This window comes from Arvicanthis niloticus, chromosome 16, assembly GCF_011762505.2.
Source record: "Arvicanthis niloticus isolate mArvNil1 chromosome 16, mArvNil1.pat.X, whole genome shotgun sequence".
NCBI lineage: Eukaryota > Metazoa > Chordata > Mammalia > Rodentia > Muridae > Arvicanthis > Arvicanthis niloticus.
The window spans coordinates 9,749,653-9,765,728 of record NC_047673.1 but is presented as its reverse complement, the minus strand read 5'-3'; the positions used below and the strand labels follow the sequence as shown (position 1 = coordinate 9,765,728).

Below are 16,076 nucleotides of genomic sequence, written 5' to 3'. Positions count from 1 at the left end.
AGAGAACAAAAAAAGAATCCTTTGGTGTTGGGGGGAAGGTTCTCTTTATGGGTGGTCAGATAAAAATGTGTATTTGTATCATGGTGCAGCCTGCAAGTTGAAGTTCCAATAGTCCCAAGGAGCCAGATTGCTTTTAAGTGTCTTCAGAATTCAGCTGCAGGAGTCAGAGCGTATTCATAGGAATAAATGTCACCCCAGAATGCAAGGAAAAGCTCATTCCACAGCCAGCTAGAGAGAAGGGCAAGGCATTCCACACCCAGACGCACCCCGGATCAGATGATCTGTAGCTCAGCACTTTGGAATGAACAGCTGAGCTGAGCTATAATTTGTGGGGTTTCCCAATGCTCTTTTCCTGAAGAATATGAAATTCTCTTGATCTTCTAAGAAAGTTCCAGGAAAAAGAAGAAGAAAGTGAAGAGATAGATCTGTGGGTCTTGGCAAGTGTAAGTCAAGAGACCTGGGTTTCTGGCTCATTCCGTCATGTCCTTCCTGGGCCAATTAGCTTAGTTCATTCTGGGTGTTTCTTAACTGTTTAAAAGCCAATGTTATTCTGTATGTAAAGTCTAAATACTGCCAACATTGCGTCAGGGTGTGACAATTTTCACACTCATTCAAACACAACCTACCCAGACCTGCTGGTCAGAGTGTACCTACCCCAGGGATCAGATACGCTGACATCAGTGCTGTCCCTGAGAAAACTGGCACTGGCTTACTGCTGACTGGTCCTTGGATGTCAAGAGAAGAGCTACAGACCACAGAGTGGCTGTGCTCTGGAGACCGCCCACCCAACTGTCTTCTCCCTGAGCTACAGGCTTCCACCAGGAACACATGACTGCCTGCAGAGTCGCAAAGTCTTCGGGATCCCTGTCATTCCCTATGCCACCTCTGGTTCCTTATTCTTGAGTTTCAGCATGAGCTCGACACTGGTCGGGGCCCTCCTACTGCAAGTCAGCAGGGATCCTGCCTGCTCATCTCAGCTTCTAAGACCCCCTTTAACTATAGCAAAGCTAGAATCCTCCCTGTTCTGCGGGTTCCCCGATCTACAGGCCTATCTCTAGTCTCCATTTCTCCTTCCCCTTTCAGCCCCAGCACCTGTGCACTTCAAGAGACTGTCAGAGATTCTTCACTCACACATCCAGTTCCCACCCACTATCCTTTCACCTTGGAAACTCTTCCCAAGAAAGTCGTCCCCGTCCCCGTTTTCTATGACCTGCCACCCTAGACCCAGTTCTCCCCTCGCCTGCCTGCTATTCACCTATGCTCAATACTGGACACCAGAGAGCAAGTCCAGTTTTGGTGGTCACCCATGTACCACATTGCCTAGAACAGTACTTGGTACTCAGTTGGCTCTCGATGGAGGATGGGAGAAACCAACCAGCTGTGAGGCTTATCAGGGGGCGGGACTTCCTGCTTAGTAGAGACTGGACAGCTGTGGGGGCGTGGCACTTACACAGGTAGGGGAGGGACCCACAGTCCTGCGGGGCTCCGGACAGCACTACGCTTTCCTCAGGCCACCAAAATGAACTCAGGGAAGGGGCCGTCTGCCCCACAGAGAAGCAGGAGTCACATGGAAGCAGATAGGAAGAAGAAAAACTGAGAAGTGGAAAGAGAAACTCCACCATAGCTGCAGGGTCAGGGCCTGACAGAAGGCTTCCAGTCAAAGCAGGTTCCTCAAGAACACAGCCCAGTCATGTGACCCCACCCTCAACCCTAATGGAGCTTCTTATCTATCTCTATCAGGGAATGGCTGGTCATTCCAGCCTCCTGCTGGAACTTGATATCCCAGGGTGGGGTGGTGCCCAACGGGGGCTTCTCATTCTCTTAGAAGTCAGTAATGGGGGAGGGGTTTGTGAGGGTAGGACTGGGAGGGAAGGAGGGGGGCTGAAATTGGGATGTAATGAATAAATGAACGAATAAATAAATAAATAAATAAATAGAATCCTGTTAGGGTTATCTACAACCCCTTCCCCAGAAGCTTTCTGCTTTGACTTTCTATCTGTGGACTGCACCTTCTTCTTGGCTCTGATGTCCTGCCCCAGATCTGCTATGGGCTGAGCATACTTCTCCACTGTAGCCAACATGGATTGAATGAATCTACCTTGCTATTGGGAACAAATACCAGAATCATTTCTTGTTCTACAAAACCCAATCCTTAAATTATTTTAATGAAGATGAAGAAAACGTTTCATTCTAAGCAAACATCTAGGAAAAGATGCAAGAAGAATGGGTCTGTCTGTGTGTGTCTGTGTGTCTGGGGAGAGTAGCCTGTGTGTGCCATCATGTGACTCTTCCAGTCAGTCAACCCTGCCAATCAAGCTGGTGTAGATATCTCGATTTCTCTGCCTTGGCCTCCTGAGTATAGGGATCAGGGTTTTACCCACTCTCCTAGATGGCTTCTGCTTTCTTAAGTTCATACACGGTTATAGGATGTGGCCCCGGCACACACTAACTGTGTCTCCTCACCTGTTGATCTCCAGAGTGTGCACTCCGTACCTGCTCTCAATCCGGTACTTGCCTGGCTCCCCTGCCTGGCAGATCAGACTGCCATCTTTGTACCTGGTGGAGGGAAGCATTTATATCGGTATACAGGTAGATATGCTTGGCAGTTGTGTCCCAGCCTCCTTTGTGCTCTGAGAAACATCTGCTCCTCTTTCCCCTGTCCATGAGTACAAGGTGCTCTGGATCCAGCCTTCTACAAGAGGCAGGAGTTGTATCATTGTAGTAGACATATCTACTTGAACCCACATATCTTGTGAATTTAGAAGCTATCGTTCCATTTAAAAAGAAACCTAGCTGGTGCTAGTCAGGTCCCAGCCTGGTCCAATGGGCTACATTGTAGTTAGAGCCTATGAAGAAAATATCACACTGTGCATGAATTCTTAGTTTTGGAGGCTCTAAGCCCCCCAACCTGTAAAGCAAAACTCAGCCACCCACAGGCTGTATTACAATTGGGCAAGCCTTGGTATCCTCCCTGGCCCCTACCACCATGGATGGGCTGAGCTACAAGATTCCAAGACTCCCGAGACAAAGCCAGGCCACAGGATATACAGCAATTCCTGATTTCAACAGCCAATGAACAAGAAGGGGCTGTGGAGCTTCAAGATGTAATTCATCAAGATTTACAGCCTCCTTCCGCCCTCCTATAGCTAAAGTAGATACATGGGCCCTGTGAACACTGTCAGCAAGAAGCAGTGCATAGACAATGGCCAGGACAACAAACATAAATGTCTAGTCAGGGAGCAAACCTCTTCAACAAAATGCTCTGAAAGGACAGTCAATGTCCCTAAAATGTGAGTGGCAGAGCATTAGACGGGCATTTGGAATGTTGCACGCACTTTTCCCAGGTGGACTTGGGTAGGTCTATATGACAGGCTCAAAGGCATGCACACAGTTCCTGAAGGGAAGCAGCTGTCTCTCACCATTGCACCACAGGCGTGGGGAATCCTTGTACAGTGAAACAGAGCCTCACTGACATCCGCTCCCAGATGGTGTGGGACCTTAACCTCACCAGGATCTCAGGGGCCCTGCTCATCCGTTCTTCAAATGAGGGTCTCTGCCAAGCTAGATTGTCTTCCACCTATGGGGAGAAGGGAGGGTGGTCAGGGTGGGTTTGGCAGAAGCAGCCCACTGTTAGTGAAGCGTTAGACCATTTGCATGCAGACAAACTCTCCTCTACACTCTGAGGAACTCTGAGGCAGGTCCTCCTACCGTCTGCTCCAGGAAGTACTTGTCCAGCTTGTCCCGAGCCTGTGACCGTGCCAGATGTACATTCTCCTCCAGCCGGGCCAGCTCACTGAGGAAACGCTGCCTCTTAGCTTCTCCATAAGAAGCCGTTAGAGACCGGTACCTAGGAGAGCCAAGAAGCTCTGTTGGTCATAGGACAAGTGACAGATTTGGTGGCACTAACAGACTAGACAGGTCCCTTCTCTGTGTACCCATCCCTCAGTGTGAAGGGATAAAAGAAGATGATGGGGAAAAGCAAAGTGACTTTTCCTACTTACACTGCCTCTCTTTTCAGTGTGTGTCAGTATACACAGAAAGTTACAAAGAACGGCAGATTGTGGTTTATTAACACAGCTATGCACAGTGTATGCCCCTTGCTTTCTTTGGCATGAGAGACAGGACTAAAATACTTGGGCACTCCATAGAGTCCTTCAGGAGCAGGCATATGTGGGGCACTGGGAAGGATCCCTGCATGTAGAGGTTGAGGGATCACAGAGAAGTGTCAGCCTTACACCTGGGGGCGGGGGTTCAGAGCCATCCCTTCCTGTCAAAGCCAAGAATCAATATATACAAGACTGGGCTGATGTCTATAAGGAGTGGTAAGTGCTCATGATAACACTTGGGACAGGTGAGAGTGGTATGACCCTATGAATGACCCTAGGCTCTAACCAGTGCTCACTAGGGTCTCTTTCATCCTCCCAGATACCCTGCAATGGCATCATCTCCCCGAACCCTGGAATCACTGCTAGGAACACTAGTCACCCAGTCTACTTTCAAAGGAAGAAGTGATCTCAAGATCTTACATGAGACAACAAGCTTCTGCAGGACTAGGCTCATCCTGTCCCACTGAGGCAGACAGAGGCATTGCAGTTAGGGAAACAGGATCCACAGACAGGCAACAGCTTTAGGGACAGCCCTACTCCAATTGTTGGGGGACCCACATGAATACTAAGCTGCATATCTGCTACACATGAGTGGGGATGGGGGGCTGGGTCCAGCCCATGTATGCTCTTTGGTTGGTTCCATTTCTGGGAGCCCCAAAGAATCCAAGTTAGTTGACTCTGTTGATCTTCCTGTAGAGTTCTTATCTCCTTCAGGGCCCTCAATCCTTCTCGAAACTCTTCCATAAGACTCTCTAAGCTCCATCCACTGTTTGGCTGTGTGTCTCTGCATCAGTTTCAGTCAGCTGCTGGGTGGAACCTCTCAGAGGACCTCCACCCTCTCAGAGGAGAAGAGAAGGGACTATAGAAGGAGAATATAGTGGGAGGGACTGTGTGATGAGGAGACGGGGAGGCAGTGATTGGATGTAACTTGAATAAATAAGAATAAATTAATTAATGGAAAAATTCACCTTTGTAAAATAAATAAATAAATAAATAAATAAATAAATCTGACAGTGGAAAGTTTCCTATATGAGTCATGAGAGTAAAGTATTACGATGCCATAGGCCAGTGGGGTCAGTTCAGGCTAGTGAACCCCAAACGTGTAACCTACACCTGCCAAGAGGACTGACCTCCAGAGTTGGCTAAGAGCTGCAACAAAATGGAATCAGGCATCATGACTGAAAAACAGACTCAAGAGTCGAAGAACCCAGTGCAAACACTGTGTGTCATAAAGATTTCCATCAGCTGAGACTGGACAGGTAAGCAACGTACCAACCATTCAAGTTAATGATCTTCACTTTCCTCATCCTACAGTGGGGACCCTGAGGGACAGGAGCTTGTATAGTATATTCAAAGTCACACAGATATATGGCTCATGGACATACAAGGACACAACTCAGATTTCCAAGGTCTAGTCCCCAGATTTGTATACAATCAGAAGATACCTTCCCAATGCAATTGAACACTTAAAACTTCAGATAGTTTGGACGTCCCATGTATCTAGCCCAGGCTGACCTTGAACTCACTAAGTAGCCAACCTGAAGTGATGAGCTGAACTTCTGATCCTCTTGCCTCTGCCTGGTTACTGGGATTCCAGTCATGCAGACCTAGTGTATGTGGGGTTAGGGATGGTTCCCAGAGCACCGTGCATGCCAGCTGAGCTGCATCCCCATCACAGAGCTTACGTCTGGAAGTCATTCTCTAACACCAGAAGCCATCATTTTATAATAACATCTACACAATTTGTGCGGTACAATATACCTAAGGCATTTATAAGCTAATTTGTGTTTTTAAAGGGATGAATAAAATTCATATGTATAATCCACACATATAGTCTATTTTGTGCCTATCCTTTGAAGGAACTCCTAAGGTATACCACATTTCAAGTAGGTCCTTAAGTGGGCAGTGTCCACATGATATCGCATAATGACCCGCTATTTTAGGGCAAGATGTGAATTTTAAATTATGATTTTACTGTTTGAATCTTCCCGTAGGATGTAGTTCTTTGTAAGAACTATTAAACTTGGTGCGTTTTATTCTTTAGACACACATTTTTTTAACTAACCAAACAGTAGCGTGAGGATTACTAGAAGCGCGCTTAAAATAGTCGTAACTTTGACACAGCCGAGAATTTCTAGGAATACAAATTTGCTATGTCTGGATTTAAAAAAATAAAAATAAAAAAGACAAAACACCAAACAAAGAAACAAACAAACAAAAAACCCACCAAGGATCTGAAAACACTAAGAATCTTGCTTTCATCTTAGTGTATGTTACAATTCTAAAATATATCGTTGTCGCCAAAGAATCGTCATCTGGGGTTTTCATTATTGGCCCAGCTACCCCATCATGACGCAACATTCGAATGAAGCATGCTTCCCCAACTCTTGTGAGCCTTTCTGATTTAAAGAGTTGGGTTTTTTTCTTTCTTTCTTTCTTTCTTTTTTTTTTTTGAAAAATGTTAGGGAAGAGTTGGAGAGATATACAAAAGGTGTGAAACATCTGGCTGCTCATTTTATTCTCTTTAAGATTTATTTTTAATTATTGTAGGTATTGTGTCTGTGAATACAGATGCAGGAGAAAGCCAGAAACATAGGACTCCCTGGAAATGGGTCTCCAGGTGGTTGTGAGCCGCCTGGGAATCAAACTCAGGTCCCTTGTGAAAGCAGCAAGCGTCTTAGCCTTGGAGCCATTCCTCCAGCCCTCCTCGTGTTAATCTGGAAAGATCGAAGTGCAGCCAACAGCTGTTCCACTATCACCTGGATTTTGTAATTTTAGGACTGACATTTTGGCTCGTCCTTCTCTTTCCTATGACAGTGCACCCTCGTGAGCCAAAACCCATTGAAATCTAAGATATGATGATTTATAGAACCCTTTGCAGCCCTTGGTGTCCACAGAGACAGCTGTTTAAACACTGGCTGCCTCCTCAGGAGATGACCTTGCTCCAAGGTACAACTGGCCATGATGGAAACTCAACTGTGGAGTCTGAGGCACCTGAACTTAGAGAAAGGCGGGGATCTAAGTGCAGAGAATGAGCCAAAACCAACATCTCAGCCCTGGCCAACATCATGATGGAGAGTCAGTCCAAATTCTTTGTGTGTTGGGACTGACATGGGATGGTAAAGGGTAAGCGGGGGATGGGAAAGCAGGAACATTCAGCTCTGGTTATTGGCAAGCTTGGCTTCTCTTAGCTGAACCTCTCCAACTAGCACCCCACCCTCCCAACACACGCACATACATACACACACAGAGAAACACACACACACAGCAGCTGACAGGGGACACAAAGAAGTTACCTGTTTTCATTTTCAACTTCTTCCTCTTCTGATGCACTCACCCGCTTTGCACACAGCCTACAGGTCGTCGCCCCAGCGGAGCTCTGACTGGAAGCTCTCTTCAAAGAGGACCTCTCTGTAAGAGACCTCTGGGATGAGGACTGGGTGGTTGCTTGCCTGAATGAACAACAAAAATAGTTAGATGCACCTGGAAAATGATTAACACTTAGACTAACACACAATGCTTCCTTTCTATACACCCGAACCTTCCCTGAAGTACACATGTGTACACCCAGAACATAGGCACAGAAGTACACATACGTGTACATCTATGTCCATACAGATGTACCTGGGTGTGCCTGCATTCCTGTATATGCACACATACCTCATATAGAGGCACACACATACACCAATATATATCACACAATCACAAGCAGGAACTGGCATATCCATGAACACACACACATGTACACACACACACACACACACACACACATATATATATGCACACATATGCATGAGTACACAGAAAACGAAGCCTATGTTTTTGCATATGGTGTCTTCCATTGGTCTGCAAATACTCTGAAAAACACTTCCCCTGAGCTCCCTATGACTGATGTTATCTCTTCTCTGCCAGCTATTTCTGAACCTTGCTTCCTGGTTTGCACCCAAGGTTGTGGGGTGTGTGTGTGTGTGTGTGTGTGTGTGTGTGTGTGTGTTGAGATGGACTGCAAATGTTTGGCTTTGTTTATAACAAGGGATGGCAACTAAATGAAAACCACAGACATTTCTAAATATAGGATGCTGGTGACACGTGGCAGGCACCTACAGCAAGAGAAGGCCGGCCTCAGAGGTCTCTTCCTGCTCACAGCCCTCTAATCAGCCCATGGAAGCTGTAGATCTGCTGCCCACGGACAGTGCCAGGGAAGCACGAGCTGCAAGCTGGAGGAGACCTCATCCTTCAGGAGCTTGGCCAGGAAGAAACATCATCCTTCAGAAGATGGAGATGAAGGTAGGACTGGATTCAAGCTCCCCTTGGCAGGCAGGACACTGAGGTGTCACCCTTGTTCTATCAGGTAGGGGAACTGTGATTAACAAGGACTTCATTTCCATTTGTCTTGTCATCAGTGAACGCTACCAGTGTTCTTCCCATCGCTTTCCTCCTTGGTGCCCTATATGGTGGGTGACTTTAAATCTCACTGCTGGAAGACACCAGAGGAAAAGTATAAAACTCAGTGGGCTCGTACTGAGTATTCTTGGGCATCTCCACCATGGGGCTCAGAGCCAGCTCACAGGCCACAGAGGATACATGACAACTCTACCCTGATGGGTCACTCAACCCAACCAACCTCTTGTCTCCAAAAGGGATATATATACATCAGAGATGCTCTCTTCTCTGCTTTCAGACCTCCCACAATCCATTTCCTCTCCAGATCTCAGTGAATAGCACAGTTCCTGACCAGAAAGTATCAAAGCCACACACACACAGAATCCACGGAGTCTAGCCAGAACCTGTCAACTTACTTTTTCGCTGCATACTGGTCCAGGAGGTACCTGGTTTGGATGTTTCGATACGATTGGTCAAAGTGCTTGTGTCTTTTCTGGTAGAAAGGCACTGCAACCAGGGACATCTTGGGTGTTCCTGAGAGAGAAATAAGTATGGGGAGTCAGGTCCAGTGTGCTCTGCCTTTCACTTCCGCATAATTCCAAGGGAGAAAGATGGAGCTGAGACAATGACACTGTGGGATAAGTGTGCTTGTTGTGTAAACCTGAAGACCAGAATGAGGTTCCCAGCACACATATCAAAGACTCAGTGCTGCATGTTAGGATAACCAGCTAACTCCAGGGCTCAAGGTGGCAGAGTGAAGGGAAGATCCAGGAGCTCACTGGCCTGGTAGTCCAGACAGATTGGTGATCTCGGGTTCAATGAGAGACCTTGTCTCATGGCATTCAGGTAAAGAAGGTGCAGGACAATTGAGAAAGACACCTGGCAGTGACCTCTGACCTCCACATGTGCATGTGCATACACACACACAGACACTCAGAGATAAAGACACACAAACACATTCAGAGAGAGAAAGACACACACACACAAGAGAAAGACAAAGAAAAAGAAAGACAGACACACACACAGAGACACATAGAGAGAGACAGACGGACACACATATAGACACACAGAGACAGAGAGACAGATACAGAGAGGCAGATAGACAAACACACACAGAGACAGAGATAGACACACATACTTAGAGACAGAGAGGGAGAGACAGACAGACACACATACACTCAGAAGAGAGAGTCACACACAGAGAGACAGACAGACACACAGACACACACTCAGGAAGAAAGAAAGACAGGCACAGACAGACAGACAGACAGACACACACACACACACACACACACACACACACACACGAACAGCTATGCTGATGATCCCAAGACAGGGAAATGGAGATGATTACACAGACAGAAATTATCCTCGATTATAGTCACAAAGCCCACAGACTTCTCTGGAACACAGTTTTATTTTTTTGTTAGCTTCCCAGAAAATGGGGAAAAGGTGACTCTGTGTTTCACTTCATTTCTAGCTTAGCAGTCTTTATAGAATGCCTGCCTAATGAGTCCATGGCAGAGCAGAAAGCCGTGTGAGCAAAGAGGATAAAAATAATTTAAACAGATTAGAGAAGTAAACACATACTTGAACTGACAAGAGCCCGAGGCCACAGAGATAGAGCAACCTGTAAAGGAGAAGAGAGGACAGCCAGAGAGGCCCCCAACAGGGGACACGTGGCCAGAGCCCTGAGGGGTGACTGTGCCGCAGACAGAGGTCAGGTGACAGAAAGGGCTCAGAAACATGGTGGTGGGAATGTGGTGTGCCGGTGTGCTGTGCAGAGCTACTCTGTGAAGCCTGAAGCCACACCAGAAACTTCCCAGGGGTCTTGGAAAATTGCTAGCCCCACCAGTGCCTCCAAGGGTCGTGAACCTTGGGTTGGAACAGAGGCAGGAAAGCACAAACCATGACAGCAATGAAACCCCAGGATGGGGGAAAGTGAGTAAGTCTGGGTGAAATTCTCCCGAGAGATCATCAAGAGATGGTAGAGCATGCAGGAATTACACGTGTTCATCTCGTACCTCAACTCACCCCAAGTAAATAAAATCCGTGCCTCATCTGGTCATCTCTGCACAGTTGCCCAGAGGCAGCTTCTTCGCTACATCTCTGTGACCTTTGCTTTTCCAGATAAGACATAAAGAACTGGTCAAGCCTGAGCCTCGGCTGTTCTGTTTAGAGAAGCCCACAGCCCAGCTCCAAGGCCACCACTCAGATGCATTCACAGGGTGGGAGCTCAGGATGGGAACGTAGGGGGAGCTCAGAGAGGAGACTGCCCCCACTCCAGTCCACGTCACCCAACCCACCTATATATTAGAATATTCACCATATTGCGTGATTTACCCCATGATCAATTCCAGTTACATAGAATTGTAGAGCTGTGGAAGGTCCTGGGGATTATCCAGACAATTGGCCCAGCTCACTACCCACTCCCCAAGGTCTCTATCTTGGGGCCTTGTATGCTTTGACATACTAGTATATCGGTATTCTTAAAAATCAACTTGTGATCCAGCCATCTCCTAGCCCAGAGGTCATGGGTGGATTCCATGGGAGTGTGCCATCACACACAGGCTACAAATGTGTATCAAGGCATTGTGCCCTAAGGGCCACACAGAACCAACCCAGCCAGCCTTCAAGGAGAACTCAGAGGTCAAGTGCCAGGCTCCAAGCTGAAGCCAAACTTGACTCCTGCTCTGTGATGCTTGGGGCTTACTCCTAATCTCTCCGGCCCTGATATTCCACACTGAATCTATGTAACAGCTGGCACCGAGCTTGGTACAGAGTAACAAACAACAGAACCCGTGGCTGTCTCTGTCACACGGTCACTGTGACACTGAACTGTGACACTGAACCCTAGATAGGAGGGGGTACCTGAAAGGCCCTCTTACTTTAACATGGGAGAGCCTCGGCTGTATTTGAAGCAAGACAGTCGCCAAAACAGTCTGCTGCCCATGGCTGCCTGTCATGAGAACAGCTGTCTCTGGAGCCGTTCATAGGTGGATGCTAAAGATGGTCCAGCTTTACAGAGGTAGCCATGATAGATTCCTCTCTAGGACTTCTTCTTGATCCATCTCTTGATGAGTACTTCATCAGAAACCATAGACTATCGTATTATTCCACATGTTAGCTTCCATACATGTGTGCTGTGTTAGCCTTCAAAGTTGTTTGTATCTCTTTGCAAAAAGAGCTCCAAACACATGCTACATGCCTAGTGGAACTGTCCACCAGAGAAGGCCATGCACACTTGGCTAAGCCCATGCTTCTGTGCAGAATGTAAGATGACGGGTCTTTATAGCTCCATGACTGTCTTCCCTTTAACTGGTCTGATGTCCCACTCAATACCCCAGGTGCAGACCAGCACACTGTGTGGTATATCTCTGACACTACCTTCACACGCCGCCGGGTAAGCCTGGAAGTCTTCAAACACTTAATATGTGAGGAACACACACTTTGTAGTGATTAGCGAGGAACTTCTGACCTCAATCGGTCACATTTCCTGGGTCCCTCACTCTGACACAACTGACCCACTGGGAATACACCCCCTGGGGGCCTTTGGCAAGGGCCACAGCACTTTACTGTACTTACTCTGAATGTTTTGGTCCCTTATAAGTCTGGCTTGCCGAGTGCTCTCCAAGTACAAGCACTCTGAAGTGACTGACATGTGTCCGCTGATGCTGAACCCAAGACCACTGGATTTAAAGGAGGGACTCATTGCTCAGGGACAATGCATGCTGGACCTCTGTGCCTCACCCCTGTGCCTGGGACCCTCAGCTCCACTTCTCTCTTCAGATAGCTAACAGTATCATGCCCAAGGAGACATAGAACAGGAAGGGGGCACATGGGACCCAGCATGTGCTACGCAGCCATTGCTGACTCCTTGGGACCTTACACTTCAGAACCTCCCTCAGCCAAGCCGGGCTCCTAACCCTAGTTATAGCAATGGAACCTCCCAGAAGTATATTTCTGAAACCCAGTAAGTGCTCTGGGGCTACATCTGGGGAGCATCAGGTTCACCCATCCTAACACTACTACTGGCCTCTTTAAGAAATATTTTAAGTGCCCTCCCACATACCCAAAAAGATGAAGAGTACCTCCTTTCCAAAAATCGTGTTCTGATGATCCCCTGGAGTTCAGGAGACAGAGGCTTTGGCTCTAGAGACCTCAGAGCCTGAATGTTCACAGGCGGGCTTCTGTAAAACCAGGGGACTGAACTAATGCCAGAAATATTCCTCTAAATACCCCTCCCCTCCAGCAGCATATGTCCATGGCTGTACGGAGTTAACATCAGAGGCCATGCTGACCAGCAATGCTGAGCCGTCTCAGATGAACACGCCTCACCCGACCTACTGGTGCATTCCAGCAGAGCCAAGATAGCAGCTGCTCTCCTGACCACTCCCAGACACTTTCCTTCTCAGCCCAGCTTTGGAGCCACACCCGAGAGGCTCCTAACATGTTTAGGAATCAGGACACCATCATGAAACTCTAGCCCATCCCCCAGTACTGGGACTGCCTGTATCTTATGTACCTTATTCTAAGCCCTCCCTGCAAGGAACAGTGGGAAAAAACCGGTTTGTGCCACTGAACACAGTTTTAGTGTGTGTGGATATGTCAAGTTGAAAGCATTTACTCCTCTGCAATTAATAAAGTTATTTACACAGCTAAAAATGGCAAGGTTCATCGACACGTGGAATAAACGTGATTCATGGAAGAGGAGAGAGAATCACCTGGCACAGAGTAGATCCCAAGGGACAAGCCCCGAGTTCATGAAATGAACCTTTCCCCAGCTCGTTCACATTGGAACCTACTTGTCCAAAGGCTTTGCAAAATGACTTATTGTCAAAAAGGACCTCATACCGCCAAAACCAACAGCTGGGCACACACAAGCCTTGGGGGCACTGAGAGTCAATTAAACGTGGCTGGATTCTGCAGGGCCCCTCTTTGAGAGCCTTGGTGTAAGATATGGAGGGATACAAGTTTGCCTTCACAAAGCACTCAGCCGTCTGTGAGGACTCACAGACTCCCCCAAAATGCTCCAATACTATCGAATGTGACACAGGAAATGATCCCAGGAAGCTCCCACTTGGGTAATTCTTACAGCAACCCACAGTGCCATCTCACTTCACAAAGGAAAATTAAGTCAACAATTTCAAAAACTGCACAAAGTGGACAATCTTCCCTTAGTCTGCATAGAACAGTCTCTGGGTGCTAAGGTACCTGATTCATGTGCGTTCCTTACGCGTTTGCTACAAATATAATTTAACATCCTCCCAGGGCATTCCGCAGCCTACCCCATACTTCAGCTCCACTCTCTTTGCAGAGGCAGAGGTGTCAGTTGGTGAGCTCATGGGCACAGCATCTCCTGAGGGCGCATGAAGTTGGCGTGAGCCCCAGAGACTAAGTCCTTGGCTCCTAGGACAGCTTTTTATCTGCCCCCCACCCCGATTATTCAATATCACCTTTAAGTGTCTTCGTTCCGCGTGCTCTTTGCTTCCTGTTTTTGTTGTACTCGGGAAAGAAGGAATGTTGGGCAGGTGACAGAGAAAGCTGGACATTTCCAGCCTGGCCCTCAAATGCAGCATGAGCCCTTCCCTCCTGACAGGCAGGTCACTGGACACAGCCCTGCACAAGGAATGGAGCTGGAGACCTGCAGAATCAGGATCCAAACCCCAGATACATACAAGGAAAGGAAACCCAACAATCCACAAACAATTGTCCTTTCACTGGAAAAGCTTAAGCCTCCCTCCCAGCCCCGTCAAGCTCTCAGACAAATGCCTGGTGTTTCTCTGCACCCCCTTTTCTAGTCAGCCCTCTCCTCTCTCTATCTCGGATCCTTTGTGAGAACCTCAGACATCAAGTCAATTAGCTGATTTAGAAAAGACAAATGCAGGAAACCAGTGGATACAACCTACCCGAAGCAGCATCGGGTTATACAAAAATAAGGCCCAGAACATAGAGAAACAAAGAAAGATCTTGGGGGCCATGCCTAGAGATGTAGCACACGCAGTTAGTGGAGTACTCGCCCCACATGCCTGAAGCCCTGGGCTTGACCTCCAACACAGCATAGAAACCTGGTGACACATGCCCGTGATTTCAGGAGTCCAGCACTCAGGAGATGAAGGAAGGAGGACCAGAAGTTCAAGGTCATTCTTGGCTAGATAGCAAGTTCGAGACCAGCTTGGTATATATGACCACCCCCCTTCAAAAGTAAGGAAGAGAAGGAAGGGAAAGGATGAGAAAGGAAGGGAGGGAAGGGAAGGCAAGAGAAGAGAAGAGAAGAGAAGAGAAGAGAAGAGAAGAGAAGAGAAGAGAAGAGAAGAGAAGGCAAGGGAAGGAGGGAAGGGAAGGGAAGGGAAGGGAAGGGAAGGGAAGGGAAGGGAAGGGAAGGGAAGGGAAGGGAAGGGAAGGGAAGAGAAGAGAAGAGAAGAGAAGAGAAGAGAAGAGAAGAGAAGAGAAGAGAAGAGAAGAGAAGAGAAGAGAAGAGAAGAGAAGAGAAGGCAAGGGAAGGAGGGAAGGGAAGGGAAGGGAAGAGAAGAGAAGAGAAGAGAAGAGAAGAGAAGAGAAGAGAAGAGAAGAGAAGGCAAGGGAAGGAGGGAAGGGAAGGGAAGGGAAGGGAAGGGAAGGGAAGGGAAGGGAAGGGAAGGGAAGGGAAGGGAAGGGAAGGGAAGGGAAGGGAAGGGAAGGGAAGGGAAGGGAAGAGAAGAGAAGAGAAGAGAAGAGAAGAGAAGAGAAGAGAAGAGAAGAGAAGAGAAGAGAAGAGAAGAGAAGAGAAGAGAAGAGAAGAGAAGAGAAGTATCCTAACTGAGATGAGCATAAAGTCCAGTCAAAGACAGGCACAAAGATAGAAATCACTTGATTTCTCCTATAGTAAGGAATACATACAGGTAACTCTTCACTCTGAACTTGGCCCCCATGGGAAAGCAATTGCAGCATGCTCTGCAGTCTCCCAAAAAGATCACAGCTGAGAGAAGGAGAAGAAAACACTCACCCAAAGGAGAAGAGCCAGCAGAGGAGAAAACTACTGTGGGAGAGTCTCCCAGACACTGGCTGAGGACGGCAGAGCTAATTTCTCCCTGCAGAGCCCTGTGCTTCCCCCATTTATGGCCAGAGGAGGTGCTATATTTAGGCACAGGACTGCCTCTCCCAAACCCATACCTGTATCATAAATCACTGGCCTGCTTTCCAGAGGAGAAGCACCAGATGCAAGGGGGCCAATCAAACTAGGAAGTAGACAGTGCTGGTACCAAGTCCCAGGGTGCTCTGCTCTTCCCCTCCCTGCCTAATGCACGGGAGCTGAATGGCAGACCCAAACTCTCAGGCACGTTTCCTCATTCACTGAGGGTTCCCTGACATACACAGTGGCTCTCCACATGAGCATCCAGGAACATCTGAATCAGCTGTTAGCCGGAGCACCTAGATCCAAGGATGCTATTGGCTATGAACAGGGAAGACAGAAGCTCTGTGTGTGTGTGTATGTGTGTGTGTGTGTGTGTGTGTGTGTGTGTGTGTGTGTGTATGTGCGAATGTGTGTGTGTGCGATAGTGTGAGTGTGAGTGTGTATGTGTGTGCATGTGTATGTGTGTGGAAGTG

At 47.7% G+C, this 16,076-nt stretch overlaps 1 protein-coding gene across 2 annotated transcripts in view; it reads right to left on the bottom strand.

Annotated features, from left to right (window-relative positions):
* Positions 1-15,592, bottom strand: part of Myom2 (myomesin 2) — a 69,636-nt gene extending 54,044 nt beyond the window's left edge. Inside the window, exons 1-6 of one of the 2 annotated variants that reach the window (XM_034520352.2) lie at positions 15,475-15,592; positions 8,906-9,023; positions 7,403-7,558; positions 3,709-3,847; positions 3,420-3,577; positions 2,464-2,556 (exon numbers count right to left, since the gene is read on the bottom strand). In XM_034520352.2, the coding sequence (XP_034376243.1) occupies positions 2,464-2,556; positions 3,420-3,577; positions 3,709-3,847; positions 7,403-7,558; positions 8,906-9,012 (653 nt within the window). In that variant the 5' untranslated portion in view covers positions 9,013-9,023; positions 15,475-15,592. Of the gene's footprint in view, positions 1-2,463; positions 2,557-3,419; positions 3,578-3,708; positions 3,848-7,402; positions 7,559-8,905; positions 9,024-12,580; positions 12,803-15,474 lie in introns of those variants that run through there. The other variant, XM_076913872.1, reaches the window with a different exon arrangement.
* Between the last annotated feature and the right edge of the window lie 484 nt (positions 15,593-16,076).